This window comes from Haliotis asinina, chromosome 7 (assembly GCF_037392515.1).
Source record: "Haliotis asinina isolate JCU_RB_2024 chromosome 7, JCU_Hal_asi_v2, whole genome shotgun sequence".
NCBI classification, from domain to species: domain Eukaryota; kingdom Metazoa; phylum Mollusca; class Gastropoda; order Lepetellida; family Haliotidae; genus Haliotis; species Haliotis asinina.
In genome coordinates, this window is record NC_090286.1 from 11,118,230 (window position 1) to 11,131,750 (window position 13,521).

Sequence of the window (13,521 nt, forward strand, 5' to 3'; positions counted from 1 at the left end):
AGATAACTCTTATTGTATAAGTTGAATACATATGATTAAAACATTCAATGTTAACGTTTATGTAACGTGTACGGTTAAATAAACGTTAGATCCTATTCTATTGTAAGTCGTGATATGAAATATTAGACCCTATATTGTATATGTAACTTACTATTATGTTACTCTTGATGTTATTCAGGATCTTCTATCTATATAAAAGTAACACGTACAGACATAAATGTAACCTACAACGATGTTATCATTGCTGAAATTTGTATTTGATTATGTTACAGACGATATTAATAATCCGTTGATTATTAATATATACTGACGTTATTAATTCTTGTCATTTTCAATAAACACTCTTGAACTGCAGTCAGACTTGTTGGTCATGTTTTGATATTGTTCAGTTTTAGATAACTTGTGAGATACAGGCACACAGCCCGATCTCAGTGTATATATATATATATATATATATATATATATATATATATATATATATATATATATATATATGCCATTACGTAACTGACTTACGTTATTCACCTCATACCCCGTAGCCTGTGGTTTGTATGAGGAATAACTCCACTTCCTGAAAAGCTTAATTTTTCATTTTCCCTCTCAATTTCTGATCTAATTAACACAAAACACCAATTTTCTGTTCAGTCCAATGTTTACTGGCAATGTAAACTAATAATCTGGACCAATAATTGTGTGATATGACCAGATCAAACAGACAATTTATGTTAAAACTCAAAGAAAAGTGTTTTGAAATATGTCTTAAAAATATATAGGTATGGCAAAAACCAACAAAACTGCTAAAATTTATTTTACAAATTGTATTTTGCAAAAAGACTAAGTTCTTAAATGTAAATCAATATGAACGTCTCACTATGTCAGTGCACAGGCAAACCGTAGCGCAAGTGGGGTTGCGCAGCGTAGAGAATATGACCAGTCTTCATATATGCGAGCGAAGAGAGCAAAGGTTGGCAACAGACTTCCCTCTCATCGGTTAAAAAAATATTTTTCGTGTCAAAATAAAATATCGCCACCATCAAGATACACTCCAAATTCCTGACTAGGTTGTGACCTCAGATTCCAACGCGATGTTTAGCAATTACGCACGTTTAATATGTTTTATTCAACATTTTAAGCGCCACTCGTGGTACATCAAACCGTTCTTCGAATCCATTACCCCTGCCAGCTTCCGGTTCAAAGCAGTGAAGGAATGGAATACATAAAGAGTTACCTCCCATGCTTCATACGCCCACTACGCCAGAAGTGTGTTTATTGTAGAATAAATGTTACAAAAGATCTAACAACAACGCCTACACTTAAGACACATATATTCCAACAGAATCATGATAAAATTAGGCAATATGGTATATCTTTTAATTTCTCCTCATTCTTGTTCCTTCACTCTGTTGAGCCGGAAGCTGGCAGGGAAGTGTGTTACCAACCTTTGCTCGCTTCGCTCGCATATATGAAGACTGGTCATTTTCTCTACGCTGCGCAGCCACATTTGCGCTACAGTTTGCCTGTGGTCAGTGCATATGGATTTGGGGTGTGGGTGAATGAGTTTAGTTTTACGCCGCTCTTAGCAATATTGTTGCAACATCACAGAGGAACACATTTTGCCAATGCGGGGAATCGAACCCGAGTCTTCGGTGTGATGATAGAAACCCCAAACCACAGGGCTACACAAATGCCGACACGTGGAGTGAGTGAGAGTAGATAATAATATAGAACGTCAGTGACAAAAAAGTCAATAACATGCAACTTCAACGTCCAACTTACATGAGTTAAAGGCAGTGTACTATGACCATTACTCACAATGCTGGTTTTCTTCCAAGTGAGATAAGGTACAAGAGTTAGCTCCCATTATATACCTCGAAAATTTCTGTCCCTCTCGGATTATGCACCTTCACTGTGAGTGAGTGAGTAAATATTTAACGTCACGGGTACAAAGTGTACATTTTGAGCATTCTCACCAAATAAGTAACAGTCACATAGCGTTGGAGTGTAACGATGTTGATGTCGCAATCAGATTACAGTGAACAATATCCCATTTTGCGACAGGTTGATGTCACACCACAAACCATTACACTGGTCCTTGTCTTACCTTGCACTGAGAAAGAGATCGTGTGTTTTTGTAGATGGCTTGACTGTGACTAAGGACAAGTCTAGATGAAGAGTGTGAGTGAGTGAGTGAGTGAGTGAGTGAGTGAGTGAGAGTATTTAACGTCTCATCGGCGACATTTCAGCCATATTGTGACGAGAACATTTAACACTGAATTGGAGTATCATTAAAACCTGTTGACAAAGGTCAATAAAACAACAAGAATATCACAATTACATTTAAAACTGGAGTGGAACGTTAAAACTAATATCGCTATTTGGACAATAGAATATAAAAAAAACAGGCTTTAGATCGCCAACAACTGAAGGTTGATCACCAGACTAGGGACCATGGGGACTTACAGTTGGATTCACACTCCCTTCAGCTGCTAGCGACTGTGAGAAATGTCAGCCAAAATTACAAGAAGAATATTACGTTTAAAAAGCCTGGTAAGTTTACATAGACTTCAAAGTTTTGGGACTTACTTACTTTAGATGAAGAAACGGAGAAGAATCTGAAGCTGGAATTTATCAAACCTTTAAGTAATCAAATTGTGACAATCTTATGGACATTTGTTCACACAAGATCTATTTCCATCCCAGTATCAATAGTTACCAAGTACTGGCGACAGTGACAGTATACTTAATATAACAACAGCTATTTGGTGCCGGTTCAATGACGTGACACAAATTAATAAATCCGTGAAATAATTCTAAATGGATTTAAACCTAGTATGTTTAATAATATATATGTTTCTTCTTCTGTACTGTGACATTTTGGTAACATGTACAACATGTCTCCGTTACTTTAATTAGCATTTCTAACCACGCGCATATTCCGTTCAGTACTTGTTACATGCACGGTCAAATGTTATAATTATATGAGTGTCCAATTGTGACATTAGAGCTGGGGCAAGACGCGTGTATAAATGGATGCCTCTGAAGTCACCAACAAGTCACAATACAATAGACATAATCTTTCTCAGACTTGATTATTTTCATACATTTGGCTCTGAACGACATCGTACGTTGACTTCTCCTGTCTTTCCCTGGTGACGTCATTCAATTCAGTATAGTCTGGATTTTCCAAGCCAGGAGTTTCTTCAGTGTAACCTTTCTTCCTTCCTTCCTTTGGATCTGCTCCATTTGATGGAATCCATTTCAGTCTGCAACAGATTTGTATTGTGGAAATGTTACAGACGTTGGACTTACTAAGCAGTAGTCTCAATCTTTAATGATAGGAGATGTTATAGAAGGTTACCTTCCATGTTTCAGCAGACACATGAACAGCCCGACAACCACCAGTAGCATGACCGCCATTCCAATAGCCATTCCTATAGCTCCTCCAATGACGCCAATTTTGGCAACAGAGTCTGCAATAATAAGAAATACATTCACTTACCTTGATACTTTCCATTTGTTACGAATGGATCTATAGTCTGCATGTGACAATGTATACGGTATAAACCGTCTTTGTTCGTATATCTGGATAATTAATTTTTAACTGTAAACACAACTGGTGGAATGGTAATTAATTACAATGCATTTTTCTCATTTAAAAAGCATTATAAGGAGGCCCAGAATATTGAGTAAGTCTCAAACCTCTGACATCTACATCACATCGGTCACCAGTGAAGCCATCTAAACATTCACCCAGACAACGTCCGTCTTCGACATTACACGTGACGTCACAGTGTCCACAACGACTGCAGTCAGGTCCATACGTTCCAGGCCTGCATCCTGTGGTAGGTAGTGCAGTTATTAAGTACTTATGAAAATAGAAATGAAAGCTAAACTTGAACATGTATTAATTATGATACACCATATCAAGTCTCTTAGATTAGAACGCGGTGCATTTTTTATACTTCATTACTGAAGGATGTTTGGTATCAATTTATAATTAGAGTATATACTACAGAACGTAATATGTATTTCATTGTATGAGGAAGGATAGATGAACAGTATTAGGTGGAAAGCTAATGAGCTACGAGGAATTGTGTTACATCTTTCTCTTTTGACTTTTGTCATGGATTCCGAGTTTGCAAAACGACTGCCACATCCTGACCATATACAAATTGAACGTATGGTTCACACTTTCTGGAATATGTACGTGTTTGTCACTATTGTTCTCACTGAAAAAAGTGTTTTAGCTGGAGGATTTCTGCCATAGGCCATGTACTGGAAAACTTGCGTTTGCATCAAGTGCTCGCGGTAGCCTTTGTACGAGTGCGTGCAGAGATAAAATAATAAATATGTAGTCTAGTCTAAACCCTTTGCGGGTGAAGGTTTTATTACAATGCTGAATCATTTCAAAATTTACTGTTATATATATATATATATATATATATATATATATATATATATATATATATATATATATATATATATATTGTTGCAGATCAGAATCTTCATTTTGCGTGTTCTCATTATTTGCTTTGCGGAAAAACGCAGGTTTCTGTGTTAAAGCGAACCCTGCATGTCTATGAGACTTCCGTCTGCGAAAGAAGGCTTCACCACCGTCTGTCCACTGCTATATCCTGTTTATTGCAAACGTTCACGGTAACGTAGAACAACCTGACTCGTCCTTAACTTTTATGGTGGTTAATTCCGGACTCGTCCCTCAACCACGCAACTCCCAGTTACTGTCCCGGATATTTGTCATGCGTGAACCACTGAGGTATGTTTTCTGAATATGGCTGTCTCCCACGGTGGGTACGCACAGTTTGATCCTGTCAAATATTCTCTTAAATCTTGTTGCTGTGTTATAGAGAATGCTTCTGCACACATAAGGTGCAAATCATGCAACACTATTGTGCAGTCGTTTGCATCTTTTACCTACAGATCTGACATGTGTCGTTCATCTGCCATACAATGCTATTTGGTACCGGACATAGTTTAGAAATGGTCTCTGGGACGCATTGTTTGCCCATACCTCCCCTCCTCAGTAACTCATTGTATGACACAGCATTCAGGTCACCCCTGTTCCTTTTCTGTACCAAGTGTATTTACCACTCGCTTTCATTTTACTACACGAATCAGCTGTGTACCTCGTTATAAGGGCTTTTAACAAGTGAGGCTAGGTTCGGGTTACATTACTCTGAGTACAGTCCACTCCGATCCACCCTTCCCGACATCCTGTGGTGCAGGCTCCTGACACGTGATCACAGACGGTCCGTGCACTTTTACACTGACGTGAATCACACGACTTGCTGCAGTTAGAACCGTACGTTCCGCTCGGACAAGCTAAAAGTTCAAGAAATTACAAAACCATGTTACATGCCTTTACTCACAGAAGAGGTTTATGAAACTGACTTGTGAGTTAAAATCTACAGTAACGTCGGTAGTATTTCAGTCACATTACGACTGTGGAAGTTGTGTGAAAAAATATGAATGTGAATAAAAGCAAATAAAAAGTTAATATACTTAAATCTACCTGCAAAGAATATTACAGTCGGATTGAGTTACCATTTCAAGTCACAAGGCAGATCACCATACTAGGGACCATGGGGTTTTACAGTGCCTTGATTACCTGCATGGACCCCAGCTAGGCAGTCCGGCTAGGTTCATGTGAGAATGGTGAATTATTAAATAACTCGAATTCTAAGATGCTTCTGAGAAAGATCAAAGGCCCCGACAATACTTTATCAGACGATAATGTTCACTTTTTGCATTACGTCACAATGTATGTCACTGCGCCATTCCAGTCTGCCCCCTCGCAATCGAACTTTTTTGCATTACGTCACAATGTAACCGATGTCACGATGGATGTCAGTTGCCATCGACTCGTACAGCCTCCCACAGTAAACTGCTTCGTCGCATCCCATTTCTTGGTTTACAGTTGCATCAAACAGCTAAGACCACCGGTGGAAACATTTATGTTTATGTTTTCCGAAAGATAAATTGCCTCGTGGTTCGACTCAAAACTTTACAGAGACACGGTCATGTTTGCAATGTTTACATTTCCACAATGCAATCAGTCAGCTTCAGCTGAATGTACTGATCTAAACTTTCGTTAGTAGTAGAAATGAGACGGTCATTTTGCCTTTTTTGGTTTAAGAGAATCACAGATGTAATTAAAATGATCTAGAGAAGATATTTAACTCGAACATAGACCTTCTCCAAACTGTTCATCATTTGTTTTTCCAGTAATGTTTGTCTTAACGTAGGGGGATGACACGTCAAACGAACAGCGCGTCGGTTAGCACTGTGCGAGGTTTCTTAAGTTAGGTCACAGACTCCGTCTTTTGTTTTCTGACATAGATTAATCGAAACTGGGCTTAGCAATTATGAACTACGGCATCTTAGAAAAGAAATACAGTTCGTCCTACCACCACGTATAGTGTAATAAAGCACACTTTCGCCCTGAACTATTATATCGTTATTATACTATTATATAGTTCAGGGGGAAAGTGTGCTTTATTACACTATCCATGGTGGTAGGACGAACTGTATTTCTTAAATAGGGATAAATCCCAAATCATAAATACAGACTATGTAAGAGACATAGTCCTCAAACCTCTGTACCTAACAGAACCTTAAACCTTATGGTCTTATGGCCTTATGGTGGATCGTGGAAAAAGTTGTTTAAGAAACTTTCATGTAATATGTTTTTGTATTTTCACACTTCACACTGACGGATGACAAGCGGCTGGTTGAATATGGCCAGCACGTGCAAAGAGCGTGTCAATGTTACATAGCTGATAGTGATGGTGTATGAATATTTCAGACTTCAAGCAGAGAGTGAAAAAACAGTCTAAATCATCAATAAATATCCAAGAAAGCCTCTAAAGCTCTTGATATACCCTGTAAAACAATGACAAATATCGTAACTCACCGTGACTCGACATGTGCTATTGTGCAGGTGAAAATATGCTGTTTCCCCTCGAACACAGCTGAAATATCTTGAAGCAGCACATGATAAAAAAGTCACTAACATACGCTTTGGTAACTGTAATTTGGATACAGCGAGATGATAGACGCGAGAATAGAAATGTGTGATGTGAACGGTCAGCCATAGTTCGTCTCCGGAATCATTGCGTACTATAAAGCAGAAACGTGAGGTGGGTTATGAGCCTGCCTTTCTGGACGAGACATAGACGAGCGATTTCCACGCAACCAGTCGTCGGTGGGGATAGCAAAGACACAGGGAGAAAATGAGCCAGGCAAACCCGTTCGAGTCTTGACTTGACCGTGAGCAAGTGCATACACTGGTGCTTTTGCCTTGAAGCTGGTTATGTTGATGTTGCATGGGAGGTGAGGCGGTGACCCCGAGAGGAGAGGCGATGATGGTGAAAGTGTTGGAAAGAGGAAAGAGGCGTATTGTTCTCCACGCTGGATGGGCCAGTCCGGGTTTCTCCCTGGATGCGATCTGGATTTTTTCAGAGCTTAGACCAAGGAGAACAGGAACTGTCACACGGAAATCAATGGTAATGTCTTTGTGGATCGGATAAAGTTCACGTTGCCTGAAAAGGCCCGTATTATCATAGATAATGCCCTTTGTCACGGCGTTCAAGATCCATACAGTAAAACACTAACTTCCAATAGTTGAAAACAAAACACTAACTTCCAATAGCTGTAAACTTGACTAGACCGCAATAGTGTGCCATTTCCACCATAGGCAACCAAACCACAGCTACATGAAGGAATCCACGCATCAAAATTAGAGCCAGGGTATAAGGCTGACAGTTATATCAGAGTGAGTGAGTTTATATTCAACGCCACATCGGCAATATTTCAGTCATATGCTGGAGATAACAAATTTGGCGATTATAGAAAATATGCATACATTATAAAACCTGTAATCAAAGGAAAGTAAAACAACTAGACTATCACAGTTCGAATTTAAAAGTAGCATGTGAAAGTAACACTAATACCACAATTTGGACAATACATAATATAAGAATAGGCTATACAGATCACCGAAGGTAGATCACCATACTAGGGTCAATTGGACTTGTATATACCCTCGCTGAATTTACACCATCCCTTCAGTCGCTGGCGATTGTAGGAAGATTTAGTCGAAATTTGAAGTATGGTTTAGCGAAAGTAACTTGAAACGGTTTTCTTGACTTACGTATCCTCTCAAAAGGACAATAATTTTACGCTACTTTACCCCCCTTTGATGATACGGCCACAAATAAATGATTAGTTAAGGTGCTGATGGCAAGTGAGTCCACTGGAGAGGAAGAAACGTCCAACTAAGCGTAGCAGTTTATGATCCTCAATATCGAGGGAATGCCCCCCCCCAAGAAGGGTTCTTATTTGTTCGTCCAGTTCCATGGAGTCCAGCATGACATATACGGCTATCCCAAATGTGTCCCGGATGGAGAGCCACAAACTCTCTCGGCTGTCACGAGCACGCTGGTCAGGGCATTCATGCAACAGATAATGAGGTGGGCACTTACAGTCTGCCGAACACAGCTGGCTGTTACCTGGTCAAACTGTTGTAGCAGTCGTTATTGGCATATTCAGAGCAGTCATACAGCGTCAAAACCCTGAAGACTTCCGGAATGTAACCAAGGAAGGTTTATGACTAAACAAGAGGAATCTGTGTAGCCTGAAGAGTAGGAAGGATCTTGTGCAGTTTACTGTACAATTGATTATTCTTCCTAGCAAGCACATCTTTCTGATGGCGATCAAGGAAGAGATGGGTAGGATTCCAATCATGGATAAAGTAACGTCAGTCCTTACACGCACTGGTAAACCTTGAATCAGCTTCAGACAAAATCCGTGTGCACGTTCTAGCTGGAGAGTGTGTTTCTGGGAGAGGTTGTACAGAGTCTCAGATCTGTAGAGGGCACGCTTGAGAACAATAGATTTATAAAGGAGGTTAAAGGATGCATTTCACCATAAGAGGCTGCAATACTCTTTGCGCTAAAACAAGGTGCCTTGAGTGTTCTGAAGATATCATTGATTTGCTGTGTGTAGCCAGATGTCTTGTTGACCTTGATTCCCAAACGTGTTTAGCTGTTGTCTTCCTTGACTTCCTGAGCACCAGGAGATCATGTGCGCTCTGAGCATTCGTATGACTTAAAGGTCACATGCAACCAAAAAGTCAAACATAATTAAAACACAATTATCACTTATTCGTAACATATTATACACATTGCTGCTTGTAAAAAATCAAATAAACAAAATTATTAACGTACACTCGCTATTCAAAAGTGCAATATTTTGTACTTGGGCTTACTTCCCTCGAAGCCCTCGGGATACCGAACCAAGTCACATGTTTCATTGGTATTTTAGAAGTATGGCAAGTCGCGTGAAAGTAAGATTCTTTATGGATAACAACTTCTTTTGTTGTACTTGATGCGTCGTTTCAGTATGAATTCATGCACAAAAACAAAAACATATACACTAGAAGAAGTTGCTATCCATAAAGAATGTATGTATAGATGTTGGGTTTTGTAAATACATATTCTTTGAATTTGCGTTCGATCCAATCAAAAGTCATCTCAGTAGAGATGGTGAACTACTGCGTGGCTGGAAACTGTCATTCGTCCAAATGCAAAGCAGGACTTGAGACTGACAATATTTGCACCAGTTTCCGTCAGATCCAGTCATCCGAGAAAGATGGATGCAGTTGTGTACGCAGCCCACAGACATAAAAATATGTCATTTTTATAAGTATCACACCTGCCTTATTACATAATGTGGCAGAGACAGGACTCGGATGCTCCAGTCATAAATCAATTTATTGTATTCATGGCGTATAGTCTGATAGGTGTTAAGTTTAAATTGCATGTGGTCAATGATTGAAGCAGTGCATTACATATTGTCTTTAGCAGACAGGCAGGCATACATATAGGTGTCAATAAACCAGACATTGAGCTTTCTCTGTGACAGAAGCTGCATACCACAATCAACAAGTTTTTTCTATGTAACAAGTAGATTATTTACTTGTTTGTGTACACAACCAAGATTAGACTCCTGCTCACGGCCTCGAACTCCGGGCATGCATACTGTTTCAAGCTCCGCGAACCTATTCACTGCGCATGCTTTATGCGCGCAGCGCAGCTGTTGAAAGCACTTTTTCCCCCAGCGCTGGGGGAAATTTTGTGACTCGTCTGAGGGTTTTTTCCATCGCGTTTTTTTTTCGACTTTATAGGTTGAATTGGCCGATGATTTGTTTCGGTAACTGCATACCGAAATGTATCAGCATCTGCAAAGTTGCGTTTCACGTTGCATGTGACCTTTAACTTTCTAATTGAATACAACAGTACTTTTCTTGGCGCTAAACTTGAATCACCAGTTGCAGTTGTATGTGTAGTAGATGATCCACGAGAGCCTGTAGACCCTTCCTAGTTACTGATAGCAGTGTAATGTCTTCAGCCTGTGTTGGAGCACAACAGGGAATACCATGTAGTGATAACCCATACCCCGAATCTTTGAGCTGAATGAGCAGATCATGCATTGATGAAGACTGTGTAGAGTCGCGTACCATGTCTGATGCAGAAACAGTTGCTGAAATGTCCTTGATGTAAAACACAGCTTTCCATTCCACTATACATGGATGAGATCGTCTGTAGAAATGGGTCTTTGATACCTATAAATTCCATAGCTTGTAGCCCGAATGCCAGACAGAATCAAAGGCGTCCTCTGCATCAAGGAAGCAAGCAAACAATTACTGTTCTCTTCTTTACAGTAACAGATACATTCCTTCAGAAGGACAGCCTACACCTTTCTGGAACCCATGCTGTAGGGGTGAGGTAGTGAATGTCTCATGGAGTCTACCAAGTAATACTCGTTTGAAGAGTTTATAAACCGATGAGAGAAGAGTAATAGCTCGGTAGCTGTTTGGATCAGACCGTTTTTATTGCCCCCTTTGAACAGAGTTGTAACTAAACAACGTTTGAGAAGCTTTGGCACAAATTTCAGTTCAATACAAGAGTTGAAGAGTCGACAGGAGACGAGCGTATCAACACCACAGAGGATGTGTTCGTTGCGGCTTTTCCCCGTTTGAGAGCCGTCATTCGCGTTGATATTTCTCTGTACGAAATGCTTGGGATGTGCACTGGTGTACCGTGGCCTGTGATCGGGGTAGATTCAACAAGGCTAGAGTTGTTGGTGTCAAACCTATTATCGGAGAGTGGAAGGTAGAGATCTGCAAAGTACTTTCCCCACCCAAGGGTTATGTCTTTTGCATTTTCACATTTTTGTCCATCGCCAAACTCCAATTCTGACAGTGTTCCAACCGAACGGGATTTTTTCTTTGAATTAATCAGGCGCCAGAATTGTTTTTGAAGCAATGCGTTGGAATGTGAAGCTTGGAGGTTGCAACCAGACATGCGGTAAGATCGTTATAGAGTTTGAAAGTAGAGGTCTTGTGAGGATGTCGTCTGTTTGTAGGTCACGTGACAACTGATTTGTGTAACCTTCTCTTATGGTCCCCTCATCCAGTTTCTTCCAGTTTAGTCCACTCCCGTAGAGGTCTTTTGGTATGAGTTCAGTGGTGATGTTGACATTTAATATAAACACAACCGGGGGATGTCTACTCACATTATCCTTTTAAAAACCCGCTTATGGTTACCCAGCACCCTCCACGAGGAAGTACCTCTCCGTGGGTGTCCAATCATGTTAGAAGTGCGAGCCCTTCCATAATAAGATTCCCACTTTAATCCTATCGAGCTGAGACGTGCCATTGTCAAAACACAACGTCCAGACAAAGGGACGTTGAAAACACACTTCTACACGAATCATTTGGTCGCGTAACAGTCGATATCTGGAAGCGATGTGTGGCCACAGTGGAGGTAAACTGAAGATACTGGTTATGTAATGGCCTGCATCCAGTTACCGTTCCCCCACAGACGTAGGAAAGTAAGAAACATCACAGACGAATATGATTACGAGATTGATAAAATGAGCGCGGCTGAATACAACACGCTGTATACTGTATTAGTCAGTAAACAACCGGCGCTGTTCCACCAGCTATCACCCCAAGCATGAAAATATTACATATATACATAATCGTTTCTTAAACAACTTGTTCCATGATCAGTCATAAAATGTTAGATTTCATATGATGTTGAGTGCAGAGGTATCTATTCCATGTGTCTAATGTATGTTTGATACATTTATCCCTATTTCGAGTTACTTAGTCCTTCATCGAGCTCATTTGACCCCAAACGGACTGTCGTCTATCACAGAATTTTACTTAAAACTAACATGCAACCACAAAACACTAACGAATATGAACTAGCATGAAAAACTATTGCATTTTCATTCCACCAGACAATACAATATGAAACAAAGGCTGCAGATAGCAAGCAACTGAAGGTAGATCACCATACTAGGGACCATGGGGACTTACGGTACCTTTGCTACCTTCATACCACCCCTTCATACAAATTTAAAATAACAAAAGATACTTCGTTTTTAAAAACATTGATATGTTTAAATTACGTACTCCCTCAAAAGGACAAGCCGGCAAATATCTTACATGGAGGCAATTCTCAGATAAATGTGTATGTCAGTTTTCATCTGGTCTATTCAGTATGTACTTCTAATAAATTCAACCACATTTAAAGGTATTTTGTGGAACAAACTGGCATTCTTTGAACAGTTGAAACAAAGACAAAACACATCTCACGTATCCTGCAGTCGGCATTTTGCCATCCTTCCCGGCATCCATCGGTGCATGACCCAGTGACATCACACACGGGTGATGGTGTTTTGCAGTTGCGAGAACTGCAGAACTCTGTACACCCTCCTCCATACCTTCCGTCAGGGCAGTATAGAAGCGCTGCACCAAGGAACATAGATATTTATCTCAAGTAAGTTCTTATCCTTCCATGCGGTTGTAGTGATTTTTCAACATCATTTTGAGATGCAAAGGAAAATTCATTTTTCGCCCCGAATACAAGCAAAATTGCTGCTTGACAGTAAGCAATACTTACTTACTTACTAAGTGACTTACTTTACTTACTTACTTACTTAACGTATTAGTTAAAAACATTGCTGCCTATGTGAAAACATACCTTCAATACAGTCTGTTCCCTTATACCCAGCTGCACATCCACCTTCGCACAGCCCTTGTATCCTATCACAGTTGGAGTCCTCCTTGCAGTTACGAAGTGTGCAGTTTTTTCCACAGCTAGCTCCATAATACCCGAAGGCGCATTCTATAGTAGTATACAAAACTGCCATATTCATGTGTATGTTATTTCAGGACTGATTATAGGATCCACATTATGAGACTAGTATTTACCGCTAAATGCCCCAAATGAACTCACATCAAATCATGTTTGTTACATCTCTACCCATTTTCATCAATCATTTTCGTTGTTTTAGACCTGCTTTGTATGGTATTCATGAATTCTTAATCCCGAACAACAACAAATACGCAGCACAAGTCGAATACTTGATATCTGCTGTAGGTATAACCTTAAATGACTGACTTAAATGTAAGAATGAAGATTTTTATGG

At 39.8% G+C, this 13,521-nt stretch overlaps 1 protein-coding gene across 1 annotated transcript; it reads right to left on the bottom strand.

Moving 5' to 3' along the window:
- Positions 1 to 633: 633 nt before the first annotated feature.
- LOC137291268 (multiple epidermal growth factor-like domains protein 10) lies at positions 634 to 13,242 on the bottom strand. Its single transcript, XM_067822571.1, has 6 exons — positions 13,074 to 13,242; positions 12,686 to 12,838; positions 5,194 to 5,340; positions 3,700 to 3,837; positions 3,359 to 3,470; positions 634 to 3,263 (listed from the first exon to the last, which is right to left on the bottom strand). The coding sequence occupies exons 1-6, from the start codon at positions 13,240 to 13,242 to the stop codon at positions 3,080 to 3,082; spliced, it is 903 nt and encodes a 300-aa protein (XP_067678672.1). The 3' UTR covers positions 634 to 3,079.
- Between the last annotated feature and the right edge of the window lie 279 nt (positions 13,243 to 13,521).